Source organism: Strix aluco, chromosome 2, assembly GCF_031877795.1.
Source record: "Strix aluco isolate bStrAlu1 chromosome 2, bStrAlu1.hap1, whole genome shotgun sequence".
NCBI classification, from domain to species: Eukaryota; Metazoa; Chordata; class Aves; order Strigiformes; family Strigidae; genus Strix; species Strix aluco.
In genome coordinates, this window is record NC_133932.1 from 69751947 (window position 1) to 69765653 (window position 13707).

The 13707-nt window shown below is 37.1% G+C and overlaps 1 protein-coding gene across 7 annotated transcripts in view; it reads left to right on the forward strand.

Moving 5' to 3' along the window:
• CCDC138 (coiled-coil domain containing 138) overlaps positions 1-12912 on the forward strand; it is a 42688-nt gene extending 29776 nt beyond the window's left edge. For 6 of the 7 annotated variants that reach the window (XM_074815187.1, XM_074815188.1, XM_074815189.1 and 3 more), the window contains 2 exons: positions 10739-10877; positions 11999-12912. In XM_074815187.1, coding sequence (XP_074671288.1) covers positions 10739-10877; positions 11999-12170 — 311 coding nt within the window. In that variant the 3' untranslated portion in view covers positions 12171-12912. The remainder of the gene's footprint in view (positions 1-10738; positions 10878-11998) is intronic. The other variant, XR_012621989.1, reaches the window with a different exon arrangement.
• Positions 12913-13707: the final 795 nt, after the last annotated feature.

The following is a 13707-nucleotide window of genomic DNA, read 5'->3' on the forward strand; positions in this document are numbered from 1 at the left end:
ATGTGGACTGCCTATATGGGCGCTCCCTCTCTTCCTTCGAGTTGGAATACTTCCATAACTAAAGCTAGGTATTCCACAATTCACACTGTTCTACAGATACTTCTAAAAAGTCAGTCAGAATCTGTCAAGGAAACCCAAACCCACTCCTTTAATTTTTTTGAGTCTTAGCATTTTGAGACTTTAAAGACTACAAGCAATGAAGGTATGGAGTAAAAAATGCCTGTATGCTTAAACAGATTAAAATTTAACAGTATTTTTCAGCATATTATCTCTACTGGTAACTTTGCAGGATTGAAATTTTTCAAATGAGCTTATTCTGCAGTACTGAAAGGGTAAAAATGTCAAGTCTGTGAATACCATACTCAGGTAGGATTCCCTCTCACCTGTGTAAAAGGCAGATGTGAAATTATCCTGAGGAACTGTGTTTGAAGCTATAGCAAAAGGAATGATTTACAGCTTATGTGGGATAAACATTGAAATACAAACAGTTTAAAAGGAAATCCTTCCTCTATTATCCTGTCTTACCTTTGTAATTTTTTTATGCATTCTTCTGAAAACAGTGAAGAATTATGTTGGATTAATAGATGTTTTCGTTTAATATTTTAACCACAGATAGAGATCTTTAACTCTGCTAAATACAGCCTATGAGAATGTTATGACCAACCTATATATTTGCTGAAAGCTACAAGCTCTTCAGGAGGGATAGACAGGGAAGGAGAGGTGGTGGAGTGGCCCTGTATGTAAGAGAATGCTATGAGAGCTCAGAAATCAAGTATAGTGATAATGGGGTTGAGAGTGTTTGGATTAGGTTAAGGGCCAATAAAGCAGATCTTGCTGTGGGAGTCTGCTATAGACCTCCCAACCAAAGCAGTGAGGTGGATGAAGCTTTCTGTAAACAGTTGGGAGAAATCTCTCAGTCACTTGCCATTGTTCTTGTGGGGGACTTTAACCTCCCAGATATCTGCTGGGAATACGACACAGCAGAGAGGGAACAATCCAGGAGGTTCCTGGAATGTGTGGAAGATAATTTCCTCACACAGCTGGTGAGTGAGCCGACCAGGGAAGGTGCCCTCCTGGACCTGCTTCTTGTGAACAGGGAAGAGCTTGTGGGGGAAGTAAAGGTTGGAGGCCGTCTAGGGTGCAGTGATCATGAGATGATCGAATTTTCGATCCTTCGAGAAACAAAGAGAGGGTTTAGTGAAACTGCCACCTTAGACTTCCGGAGGGCTAACTTCGACCTGTTCAAAAGACTGATTAACAAAATCCCTTGGGAGGCTGCCTTGAAGGAAATGGGAGTCCAGGAAGACTGGACATACTTCAAGAGTGAAGTCTTAAAGGCACAGGAGCAGGCTGTTCCCGTGTGCCAAAAAATAAGCAGGCGGGGAAGGAGACTGGCCTGGCTAAACAGGGACCTTTGGCTGGATCTCAAGAACAAAAGGAGAATCTATCGCTTTTGGAAGAGGGGCCAGGCCTCTCATGAAGACTATAAAGATGTAGTGAAGTTATGCAGGGAGAGCATTAGGAGAGCCAAAGCACAGCTAGAGCTCAACTTGGCTACAGCTGTTAAGGATAACAAAAAATGTTTCTATAAACTCGTTAACAGCGAAAGGAGGATTAGGGAAAATCTCCCTCCTTTACTGGATGCAGAGGGAAACATGGTAACTAAGGATGAGGAAAAGGCTGAGGTGCTCAACGCCTACTTTGCCTCAGTCTTTAGCAGTGGAACTGGCTGTTCCCTGGACACCCAGCCTCATGAGATGGGAGATGGGGAGGGGAAGCAGATTGAGGTCAGCACAGTTGAAGAGGAGGTGGTCAGAGACCTGCTATACCACTTGGATGCACACAAGTCTGTGGGGCTGGATGGGTTACACCCAAGGGTGCTAAAAGACTTGGCAGATGTGCTCGCCAAGCTGCTTTCCATGATTTACCTGAAATCATGGCTAACTGGGGACATCCCAATGGACTAGAGGGTGGCAAATGTGACACCCATCTACAAGAAAGGCAGAAAGGAGGATCCAGGAAACTATAGACCTGTCAGTCTGACCTCAGTACCGGGGAGGGTCATGGAGCAGATCATCTTGAGTGCCATTAAAAGTCATATAATGGACAACCAGGGGATCAGGCCTAGTCAGCATGGGTTTATGAAAGGCAGGTCCTGCTTGACAAACCTGATCTCCTTCTATGACAGGGCGATCCGCTTGTTGGATGAGGGAAAGGCTGTGGATGTTGTCTACCTTGACTTTAGTAAGGCCTTTGACACTGTTTCCCACAGCATTCTCCTGGCGAAACTGACTGCTTGCGGCTTGGATGGGCACACACTTCGCTGGGTAAAAAACTGGCTGGATGGCCGGGCCCAAAGAGTTGTGGTGAACGGAGTTAAATCCAGTTGGCAGCCGGTCACGAGTGGTGTCCCCTAGGGCTCGTTTTTGGGGCCACTCCTGTTTAACATCTTTATTGATGATCTAGATGAGGGGATCGAGTGCACCCTCAGTAAGTTTGCAGATGACACCAAGTTGGGTGGGAGTGTTGATCTGCTCGAGGGTAGGGAGGCTCTGCAGAGAGATCTGGACAGGCTGGAGCGATGGTCTAAGGCCAACGGTAGGAGTTTCAATAAGGCCAAATGCCGGGTGCTGCACTTGGGCCACAACAACCCCCAGCAGCGCTACAGGCTTGGGGAGGAGTGGCTGGAGAGCTGCCAGTCAGAGAGGGACCTGGGGGTGTTGATTGACAGCCGGCTGAACAGGAGCCAGCAGTGTGCCCAGGTGGCCAAGAAGGCCAATGGCATCCTGGCTTGCATCAGAAATAGCGTGGCCAGCAGAGACGGGGGAGTGATCTTACCCCTGTACTCGGCACTGGTGAGGCCGCACCTCGATGACTGTGTTCAGTTTTGGGCCCCTCACTACAAAAAGGACATTGAATTACTCGAGCGTGTCCAGAGAAGGGCAACGAAGCTGGTGAAGGGTCTGGAGCACATGTCGTACGAGGAGCAGCTGAGGGAACTGGGGGTGTTTAGCCTGGAGAAGAGGAGGCTGAGGGGAGACCTCATCGCCCTCTACAACTACCTGAAAGGAGGTTGCAGAGAGCTGGGGATGAGCCTCTTTAACCAAGTAATAAGTGATAGGACAAGAGGGAATGGCCTCAAGTTGCGCCAGGGAAGGTTTAGACTAGATACCAGGAAGCATTTCTTTACAGAACGGGTTGTTAGGTGTTGGAATGGGCTGCCCAGGGAGGTGGTGGAGTCCCCATCCCTGGAGGTGTTTAAGAGTTGGGTTGACATAGCGCTGAGGGATATGGTGTAGTTGGGAAGTGTCAGTGTTAGGTTAATGGTTGGACTGGATGATCTTCAAGGTCTTTTCCAACCTAAACGATTCTGTGATTCTGTGAAGTACACTAAAAGTTTGCACAGATTTTTGTTAATTGCAAGCTTAGTCTGAATACTTTGATTTTGATAAAATACATGTTTACAGGTTTTAAAAATGCATGCAGTAAATGGAATAATGTCAATTGATTTCTGTTGAAATAATAGTAGCCTTCTCTCTAATAAGAAAAAATGTTCTTGTCATTATTTTCTTCTTGTTCTAGTAACGGTTGTGTAATGCTTAGCCATTCTGAATATTGGACCCCTGTCTCATCCACTTCAAAGTAAGAAATAAAAGGGAGCATTAAATATAACTTATATAGAGCCAAGTAGCCACTTTGTAAATAAAGCTTCACTGTTCATTCAGGGTAGTACTGTACTTTGTAAGCAGCATACCATTTTGAAGGTAGATGCGAATGCTAACTTTTTTAAAGTATTTGATGTAAAAAGGAGTTGTTTGTATCAGTACTTTACATCCCTTTTCATGTCAATTTAATTTATGAAATCTTTAGAACAGTAAAGTTTTTTGAAGTAGGATCTTGTTTGCTCTTATTTACTAAACTTGTATTTTTATAAACAGTTTACAGTTTTATAGCTTTCTGTAAAATGGTTTAATTTAGAACAAAGTACAATTTAATTAGAAAAAATGTTTTTTAATAGACTATTTATTATTAGACTAGCAGAACTACTGTACTCACTAGCTGACTTTTCTGTAACTTCAAGGTGAATTTAGAGCAATGTCATAACTGAAATAATTTCATCAAGAAAGGGGTTTTTTGGAAGTAGATAGTACAATTTATGCAGTTTGAGTAACATCTATGCATTGTCAGAGTTCAGACTTTATTTACCTGCTTACTTGCAATCTGATGCAGAATTACAGGTCATGCCAGGTTACATTTATTTATGTAAAGGCTTCCTTATTTGAGTTTGTCATTGTGTTTGAAATACTGTGCTTAGTTCTGATCTGATTATTACAGGAGTGGAGTTATGGGAGCAGGGGAAACAAGGCAGGTGAGCTCTGAGAGAAAAAGTGTTGGAACAAAGCTTCTTCAGGTGTCCTCTGTAAGGGAGAGTAGTGATTCTGATAGTTCATTAGACTTTCTCTTGAACAAAGTAACTCACAATAGTGCATAGCTTCAATTTATAATGCTGTCTAGGTTATTTGTAAAATGATGATGTTCTCTCTCAGGCTTCATTAGAATCAGTCTTTAATGGTTAGACCATGTTGGTTGCTCATAGACATACCAAGTTCAATCAGCAGACCAAAAGTTTTCATCTAATCATTGATTTTCCAGGAAAAATGTTTGTTGTTTTTTAGTGTATCGTCTTTATGCTCCTGCTATTCTAGGAAGTAAGATAATCCTACTTCTCATGTATTTTGTACCTGTTGCCTTCTTAATGGTCAGTTTTCATACCACAGTCATTAATTAATACACTAAATAAACCCAATTGCAAAAATCAGTATTTAAAACTGAAGTTCACTTTTCAAGGCAAAATCGTTTGCTTTGTTTTTAGCCAATTCCTTACACTACACACCTTCCAGTCCTTCTACTAACCCCCATCTTCTCCAAGATGATATCACATGTGTTGCTTTATCAAATGTTATTGGAAGTCTAGCTGAGTTATAATGGCTGTAGCATTTATTTACCAAGCAAAAGTATCTGACTGCTCTGACACAGCATACCTATAGTTCCTATACACATACTTCTAGATGAGCTTTATACTTAATGTCATTTTTTGTCTCGTTTAGTTCCTGAAAATATCTTGAGAGTCTTACTGAAGGGCACATGTGTTCAGATTGCCTTTTTTTTTTGGTCCAAATCCCATATATATATTGCATTGGCTGTTCTCTTTTTACAAAGTGCTGCTTCCTGATTTGTTAGTAACAATTGTTTAACTCTTCTTGTCATAAAACTGAGGCAACGTTTCTTCCAGAATCTTGAAGTCTGTTCTGGTATCCTTGACTAAAGGACTCCTTTGGAATTACGAGTTTGGGGGACTTTTTTTTGTCCCTTTTATCAAGATAGAGCTGTCTCCTGAAAAACAGCGTGTTAGCCAAAGTGTGCAACCAAAAGACTAAACTACCATTAGCTTCTATCCCATCTTTCTTGTGCTGACCACAGATGACCTCACTACCTCTTTTTTGTTCTATTTGTACTTAAATGGCTGGGAGAACTTTTTTTTTCCTTAACAACGTCTGACTTAACTTGACTTTTCATACTATCCTTTTTATTTTAAAGATGGTTTCTGACCTCCAAAGCATAGCTTTCTTTTCTGATTTTTTTCTTTTCCTTGTAGGCTTCTTTTCATTCCAAGCATCTCTTGTGACATAAGTATTCCTGCTAAATTTTTAACATTTTTTTTGTGTGTATAACCTCCAGTTGCCATTTAAGAATGACATTGGTCTCCCAAATGACCTGTCTCATGTCTGCATGAATGTCTTGCACATCCTAGGAAACTGAAGAGCATTTCAGATCATACTAAGGTCAACACATATTGGGTGACCAGCTGAAATTGCCATTTGGGCTCTCTTAACTCAGAGTCACCCATGTAGGCACCCACACTTGAGGTGCCTTATGCTGACTGGAATCTCACATATCTCCACTGTGCTTTAAGCACTGGCACTTAACAGTCCTGACTTGGTTACAGGAGAAAAAGTTAAATTTGGCAAATGGTTAAATTTTACAGGTGACTTTATAGACAGTTGGTTATTAGCAACATGTAAGTGGTATTACTGTTTCCTTTTAAGTGTTTCTGCTGTGGTTCATAGTTAACTTTTGTATCAGTTAATTTTTCTGCGCTAGTAGACAGTGCATCACTCGACTTGCATTGCCGTCATATGTTCTCCATTCTCTCGGCAGATCCTCATGCAATTAGAAATGAGGCAAAACTGCAATCGTTAATTTGTTAAAACATGAACTTAAAGTTGGCATTCCTGACAGTCTTCATTTTCTGAGTTGGCATAGCTTTAGGTATAAACCAGAATTTTCTGGATAACTATAGCTGGTGAGATTTTATGCTGTGACTGATTACTTTGAGGGTAAATTTCAGATGGATCCTGTCAACAGTGATAAATTGCTCATTGTTCATTGCAGTCTACCAATCAACTTAAGCTAATGCAACTACAACGTGCTGCAGTTTTTTAAGGATACCAGTGGAGGCACTTGCACACTATTTTAAATTGTGCCAAAGTCCTGTCAGGATGGATTCCAATTTAGTTTTTCTAAAATAGTTCATAAAAACAAAATTTATGCAGATCTAAACCACCAAAATATTTAAAAATTTGAAGCTTATGTTCTTTTAGTTCATCAGCTAGACATGCATTTAAATTATGTGCTTGTTTTGTACATTTTCTGATTACTTAGAATATATTCTGCAAAAGCTTATCTGAAGTGAATATATGCACAATGTACAGAAAGTCCATTTAAACACGTGCCTTTATCAATTTGCTTTCACGTAGTTGAAGTTTGCAAACTTTTGGAAATTATTTCCATTTTGGCTCTTCTCTATAGTAAAAATCCTTCTGTCTTAAAAGTAATGTATATCTTTTACATTGGTTTGTAAACTCACAGTCAAAACATTCTCACAGCATTAGTGTGTATATTTTTTTCTTAAATGAAATATTTTTAAGGAACCAGTAAGAGCAAGACAGCAAAGAAATGTCCAGGTCAGCTGAGTATGGTATTTGTTTACCCCTGCAGAAAAGGAATGTAAAGTATTTTATGGCTATTCAAGGATATTTATAAGAATACATTGTAGGAGTACCCTCTTCATCCCAACAGTCTTGTTACCTTCAGATGTCTCATGAATCAGACCTTGTCTGAGTCAGAAGTCATGTCAAATGAGAGGTTTCTAAAGCCATTTGTTGTTTTAACGGCAGTAGAAAGAAGAAAAACCTTTCTTCTCAGTTTACTTCTTGAATGTCAGTGTTCTCACACATTTATTTACACTTACCTTTCTGATAAACATCTTTGTAAGTAAGAGAAACTGTTTCAAGTTTTTGCTGTTAAAGTAGACTTCATCAGTGGTGCAGTGCAGATTGATAGGATCATTTCTGTTTCCTGGGAACAAGCAGTTGTTTGTAGGAACTCTAGCAAATTGTAGAAGAATTTCTATAAAATTGTAGTCCTATGGAATTTCTAGAAAGTCATAATAACATAATTTGTAGTCCTTCTTGCTTTAGAGAAGGTTATCTCTTTTTGCTATAATGTACAGAAATTTTTACTTCAAACACTCTTAAGTGATGAAAATATTTTGATGCAAAGTAGTCTTAAGATGGTCGCATTGTGTTCACTGGGCTTTGCTTATTTGTAGTTTCTGTTTGTAGCTTTGTCACCTCTTCTCATGGATTTTAACAAGTTAGACTCACTAGGGCATGATACCATCATACTAGAAGTGAATTCTGGGTTAATTATTTTTCCAGGTTTAAGACACTGCTGTATGTACTTAATAACTTGAAAGTTCTGTCCTAGGGAGCAGTGGCTCAATAAAGAACACTGAATCTTGACTGTATGTCAGTCATGCACCACTAAATTTAGCACATGCTGTGAGCCCATCTAAGGATTTTCTGCTTGCTGTAATTGACAGATAGCCCTGAGTTTTTGATGTCACAATTTCTGAAAAATAATACCTTCTGCAGTGAAAGTAGAGAAATATTAAAAGAAATATTAAAAGTGGCATGCCCTGAGTAACTATATCCTGGGGACTGTGTTTGTACGTGGCAAGGGCAGAATGCAGGCAGTAGTAACTTCTCTTGTTGGATTCCCAACAAATTTGTTCAGTTCTGTTACCTGTTGAGTTGTGCATTAGACTATTCCCCCATTCCAGAGTTAACTTTTCCTTAGAGAATATATTCTTCTCATGTTTTTTTATTTTTTTGGGAAATCAACATTCTACTGGTCCCTTGTGATATTTGATAAAGAGGCATTTTCAGGTAAATTCAAACATATCTGGGAAATGGTTTCTTTATATGTATCTATTTTATATAAATATGTATTTATGCACACATATAAAATGTATTCCTTCAGCATGAACCTTATTTTTCATCTTAAGGAGGCTGTGCCCTTTTCTTTGTTTCTTTTAGGAATTCTGTAACTTCCAATCTTCAATTAATTTTCTTTTAATGTATTGTGGTATCTACAGGTTTATAGAAATGCAGTTGTAGTTCATTATTCCAGTATCCATGATGTTTTTCTTGTCTTAGAAGCTGTCAGTGGTGCTTAATACATCACTTCAGTCATAGCATTCTATCCTTAATTGAAGATCATAAGCTGAAATAAAAGAGAGAAATAGTATCTTTACTGACAGAGAATAAAAATGTATATGTACTTATTTTTTCCTTATTTTTTCTACTGATTGCTGCTTACATTCCTACTTTACTTTCATTCTGGTTTTATATTACTGTTGCAATTTTGAGACAGCAAATTATAACTGGAAATAGTACTAAAAGTGAGAGGACAGTATGCATAAAAACATAGGTGGATTGAACATGGTAGAAAGAATGCAAGAAACATGGAAGTAGAAGTAAACAGAAAAATAATTTATAAGCATTTATTGCCTTGATAATATATGTCTCTTGGAATAACTACTGGTTTGTGTTGCTTTGGGTAAAGAACAGAGGATGCTTCAGCTGCACAATCCACAAAACATCTGCCTACCTTTTCTAAACTTCATAGTACATCGGTTGTTGTCTTGCTTTTTATTGCTGCAAGGTTGGCCCCTTGCTACCAAAGTCTATTATCCTATAGTTTCCATCCACACATTCAATTACATATTTTGTGGATTCTGCCTGTTGAATCCAGCATTTTAAGTCAGTTCTGCCAAAAGCACCTCTGCTGAAAAGAGAGGAAGGGTTACATGTAGCCATAGCTTCTCTGATCTGTGCTAAAGGCATTTGCTGTTTCGTGGTCTCTTCATCTGGCGGTGTAAATCAGCAAAGGCCCACAAATCTCTTTGACTTCACTGTATAGTATAAGGCATGATAAGATGTACTCAGTATCGGGGGGGTGGCACTGGGTCATTTGTTGGTGTAACCTAATGACATGCCGTTGTTTTGCAAAAAAATACAGGTTTTGAAAGATCTGCCTAACAGTAAGGTCTAGTAATTACTGGGTCCTTACTGAATATTCAGTATAAATGCCCAGCTCAGAGGAAATTAGTTGTTTAGGCTCTCAGGCTGACTTTAATTGCCAAGTTGATTTTTTTTTTTAAAAGCCCTATTCCAGACGGTTTTCTGTAGCATTTCTTCTGATTTTGTATCAGTAAGCCTCCTGAAATAAATTAAAACCTTGAATTCACTCCAAGGCTACTTGTTATATTTAATAAGTTGTATGTCCTTGGGCAAGGAAAGAGAAAATTTTGACCAAAAGACACATCCAGTCCTCTTTGTACTCATAAAAGCATCTTGACATCCTGTTTATAAATTACGGTATTCAGCGTATGTGCAAAGAATTTTTTTAATGTTTGCATTTATTGGTTTATGCTGTAATTTGCATATTACAGTTTCTTATTAAGAATTTAATTAAGAATTAAATATTTTTAACATTATGTAAACATTAAAATATTAACCTCACATCTGTATTCTTCCAATGCAAATGCCCTATGCTATATGAAAGACTATTAATTTAACAAAAAAATAGTTACTTATTTTCTTTAAGTTTTTGCTATAAATTAATCTGCAATGTCAGAACCAAGAATGAGGTAACAAAGGAACAGATTTAACCTTATTCTGAAGTCATTAGATTTTGGGGAACAGGATAGAGGGAAATGTTACACAATGTGACTTAAAAACTCATCCAGTATTTTAAGGAAGTTTTGTTGGTATTTAAGTGTTCTTATCTAGCTCTTACTTGTACCTCTCAATTATTATTTTGCCTGTCTTGAGACAGAGTACAGTGACTGTATTTTTATAATGAAAGGCTGTCAGGTATCACATTAGCTTCTACATGTACTGTCCCTGTCCATGTGTTTTGCAGCAGCTTAAAATATTTCCTTGTGAGTCTTTTTGCACAGCTTAATGTTCCCTCACATGATCAAAAAGAAAGAACCATGATAAATGAGCACTGAATAAACATGTTCAAGATAAGAATTTTTATTTGAGTTTGAAATTGTTCTGTTTCCTGTTTTCCTTTGTTCTCAAGGGAATAGACCTTGGTTTAATACAAGGGTCAGTAATGTCAGAACTCTTAGGAACTTGCATTTCTTCAGTTCCTAGATTTACCTGAGTTTTGCATCACATGCTTAGCATAAACTGAGTTATTTCATTGTTCTAATAGTTGCACAACATGAGACATTTAAAGCCCTCTAAAAGTATCAATAGCTGTTGTACTTTTCCCTGCACTGCGCTCTGTGACACAGTTTTTAAATTATTTTCTTTTACAGGTTACTTACAGCCTTTCCTAGAAGCCTGCAGTAACGAATCCTTCTTCCGTACTTGCTCCGTATTGCTTCGAAGTTCTAAACTAGATATTCAGGTTCTGGAAAAGCTCTGTGTTATACTGCAGAAACTCTCCCGAATAAAGTAATCCTTTATTACCACTATTCTGTTAGTTGTTATTAGATCAGCAAACTTGGGGACCTTTATCTGTCTCCTTTTTCAAAAACTCATCTCTATTTTGTTGTTTATTTGCTCCACCATAGACAATGCTGGACTTTCTTTGTTAGCAGTTAAATTTAAACTGTTTGTGTCACAGATATGTAAGACAAGACTCTCAATTTGCATATAAATCTAGTTTAATTTACAGAGTACAAACTAAAAAACTCAACCTAGCCTAAAGAGGAAATAAACCTTATGTATGCAGATGAGAAGAATGCCTAGAAGAGAACCCTTCTTTTTCCCCCGACCTTCAGTTTTACTTGGGTATTTGGTAGTAATCTTTGAAAATTTAGCCTCATCTGTGACTTGCATTCAAGTTTCATCAGTTTTCATTTCCTTCAAAAACAAAATTTAAAGTCTTGAGCCATGTAAGTCCTTTTGGGAATGTTAATCTTTATAAAATATGTTCTTACTGCTTACTGGTTATTAGTTTATTGTAACAAAGGTCTTTATCATATCATTAGTAATGTGCTGCTGAGCTCCATTAGTGTATTACTTAATGGAATTGTTTCATTTCTACAAGCAGGTATCTGAACTGAGCCATCTTCTACATTAGACATAAAGCTGTTGACAAAATTGAGTTTTTCATTTGGCTTTATTAAGAACAAAATTGAACTCTAGGAAAAAAAATATGTTTTCCTGTAAAATAATCTTAATATAAATCATAACTTACATTGGAAATATACTAAAAGTAAAATTTGCTCAGGAATCCTAATTATTTAAAATTTTTAATTTATTGTTTCTGGAATCTTATTTCACATGAGTGAAACCCTGTTATAGCCTTTCCTTGAGCTTTCATTATACTACATGTAAATACCACTTACTCAAGTGAAATGATTTTTTGTGATTTTTGCCAAGATTTTTCTAACCATACATTGATAACCTTCTGCTTAGGGACATTATATGCAACATAGAAGAATTATATGAAAATCCCAATATAATACACATTTTTCTTCATTAAAAAAATAGTTTTCTGTAGAATCCTGTGTTCAGATGAAACCTCTCAATTTTCAACTGACAATTATTTTATGTAAAATCTTTTGCAGAAGCAATAGGAAGATGTTTGAATTGTTTACTCTTCACCAAATGATCCAGGAACTGCATAGGACTACAAATCCAGATCATGCTTTCTTGTGCATAAACCTCAATTCAATTCTGTCGAATTTGGAATTGTCGAGGAGTAACTCTCTTACCTCCAGTCTAAGCACAAGTCACTAGCAGTGTCTTTCAATCTAATTATTGTTCTGTATAATTTATACCAACTGCCTGTGTTACTTGAAATTTGGAGATTTTTTTTTTACTGTTTTATATAAATAAATTAAGCAGAACCTCAGTACTATATAAGTTACTCTGTATCATGTGGTCTCATTGATATTTCCCCCATTAATAAAAAGGAAAATGAAAAAATGCATAATATGCTAAATGGCTTTCTTCAATACTTTTTGAAAAGGTGAAATAATGCTTCTGTTCTGATTGACTCACGCAATCTAAGGAGTTGGATCCCTTGAGTAAGCAGATCAGAAATACCAACCTTTCCTTACTGATATGAATCTTAGTTACCTTTGACTCTTCAGAGAGTTTTATAAATTCATTTATATATTTTATGGTTGATAACCAACAGACATGTATCAAATTATATTTTGAGATAATTACAGTTTTAGTGATTAAAACCAGATTTTGATTTAACATAACTAGATGTGTTGAATGAGAAATTCTGTTGTGTTTTGGTTTCAGAATGTCTTAACGTTTGATCTTTTCTTGTGTTTATGTAGCATCTAGTATTTTATCCTGCTTTATATGAATTTCTAGTGTGACTTTGGGTTGATTTATCTCTGCAAATGTAAATAAAAATATTTCTGAAAATGCCTGGCAATAGTAATCCCTAACGTAAACTTACTATGTTTTATTGTTTCTGCTATATTTTGTATTAATTTGCAATACAATCCTCATAGTACCCACATTTCTGAGTGTGACGAATATGTTTTTTTGTCTCCTACAGTTCAGTGTTGAGAAGGTCTTACACATAGGAAATAGGATACTTTTAAAAAATTCAACTTAGTCTTCTATTTCTGATTTGTACTGTAATTTTTGGAACTCTTTAATTGTCAAGTTGAAACTGTGGTTAAAATTTAAAGATCTGCTGTATGTTAGTCTTTGACTAACACTGGCAGTTAGTATAAAACTTCAGAGAGGTTTACTTCTCATTTTCATACATTTTTTTCTTGGTTTTCCTTTGTATTTTTTACCAGAAGACTTTGAACTGAGTCTTTGAAGTTGAATTCTAACTGCAAATATTTTTCTAGCAATCTGACTTACATTTCTGACAAGCTTTCCTATGAAAGGAGTCTACACCGGATTTGGCACCAAGTTTGTCCAGAAGAGAGAGCAAGCAGTGTGTACTCTTTGGGCAGGAAACCAATTCTAGGTAATTTTTAAATAACACTAATCATAGCTAAAAGCTTTTGCTGACAATGGACTATGTTTTGGAATAAGTATTTCTCCATCAGTAGTTTCAGTTTTCTATCAGACTTATCAGCAGTGCAAAAGCTTGTATATGTCTTTGGCTGGAGATAAAATCCTCTTATTTAGGAAGCGTGTTCTCCGTCCTCGTGCTTCTCCATCTGCTTGGTCATTAAAAATACTAGAAAATTAATAACCAAAAAATGCTATAGAAATTGTTAGGTTTCCTATATCCACAGGAATGTTGACTGTGCTCTTGGCTTTCAGCCTTCGTCGCTGTTTGTTAATCTACTGA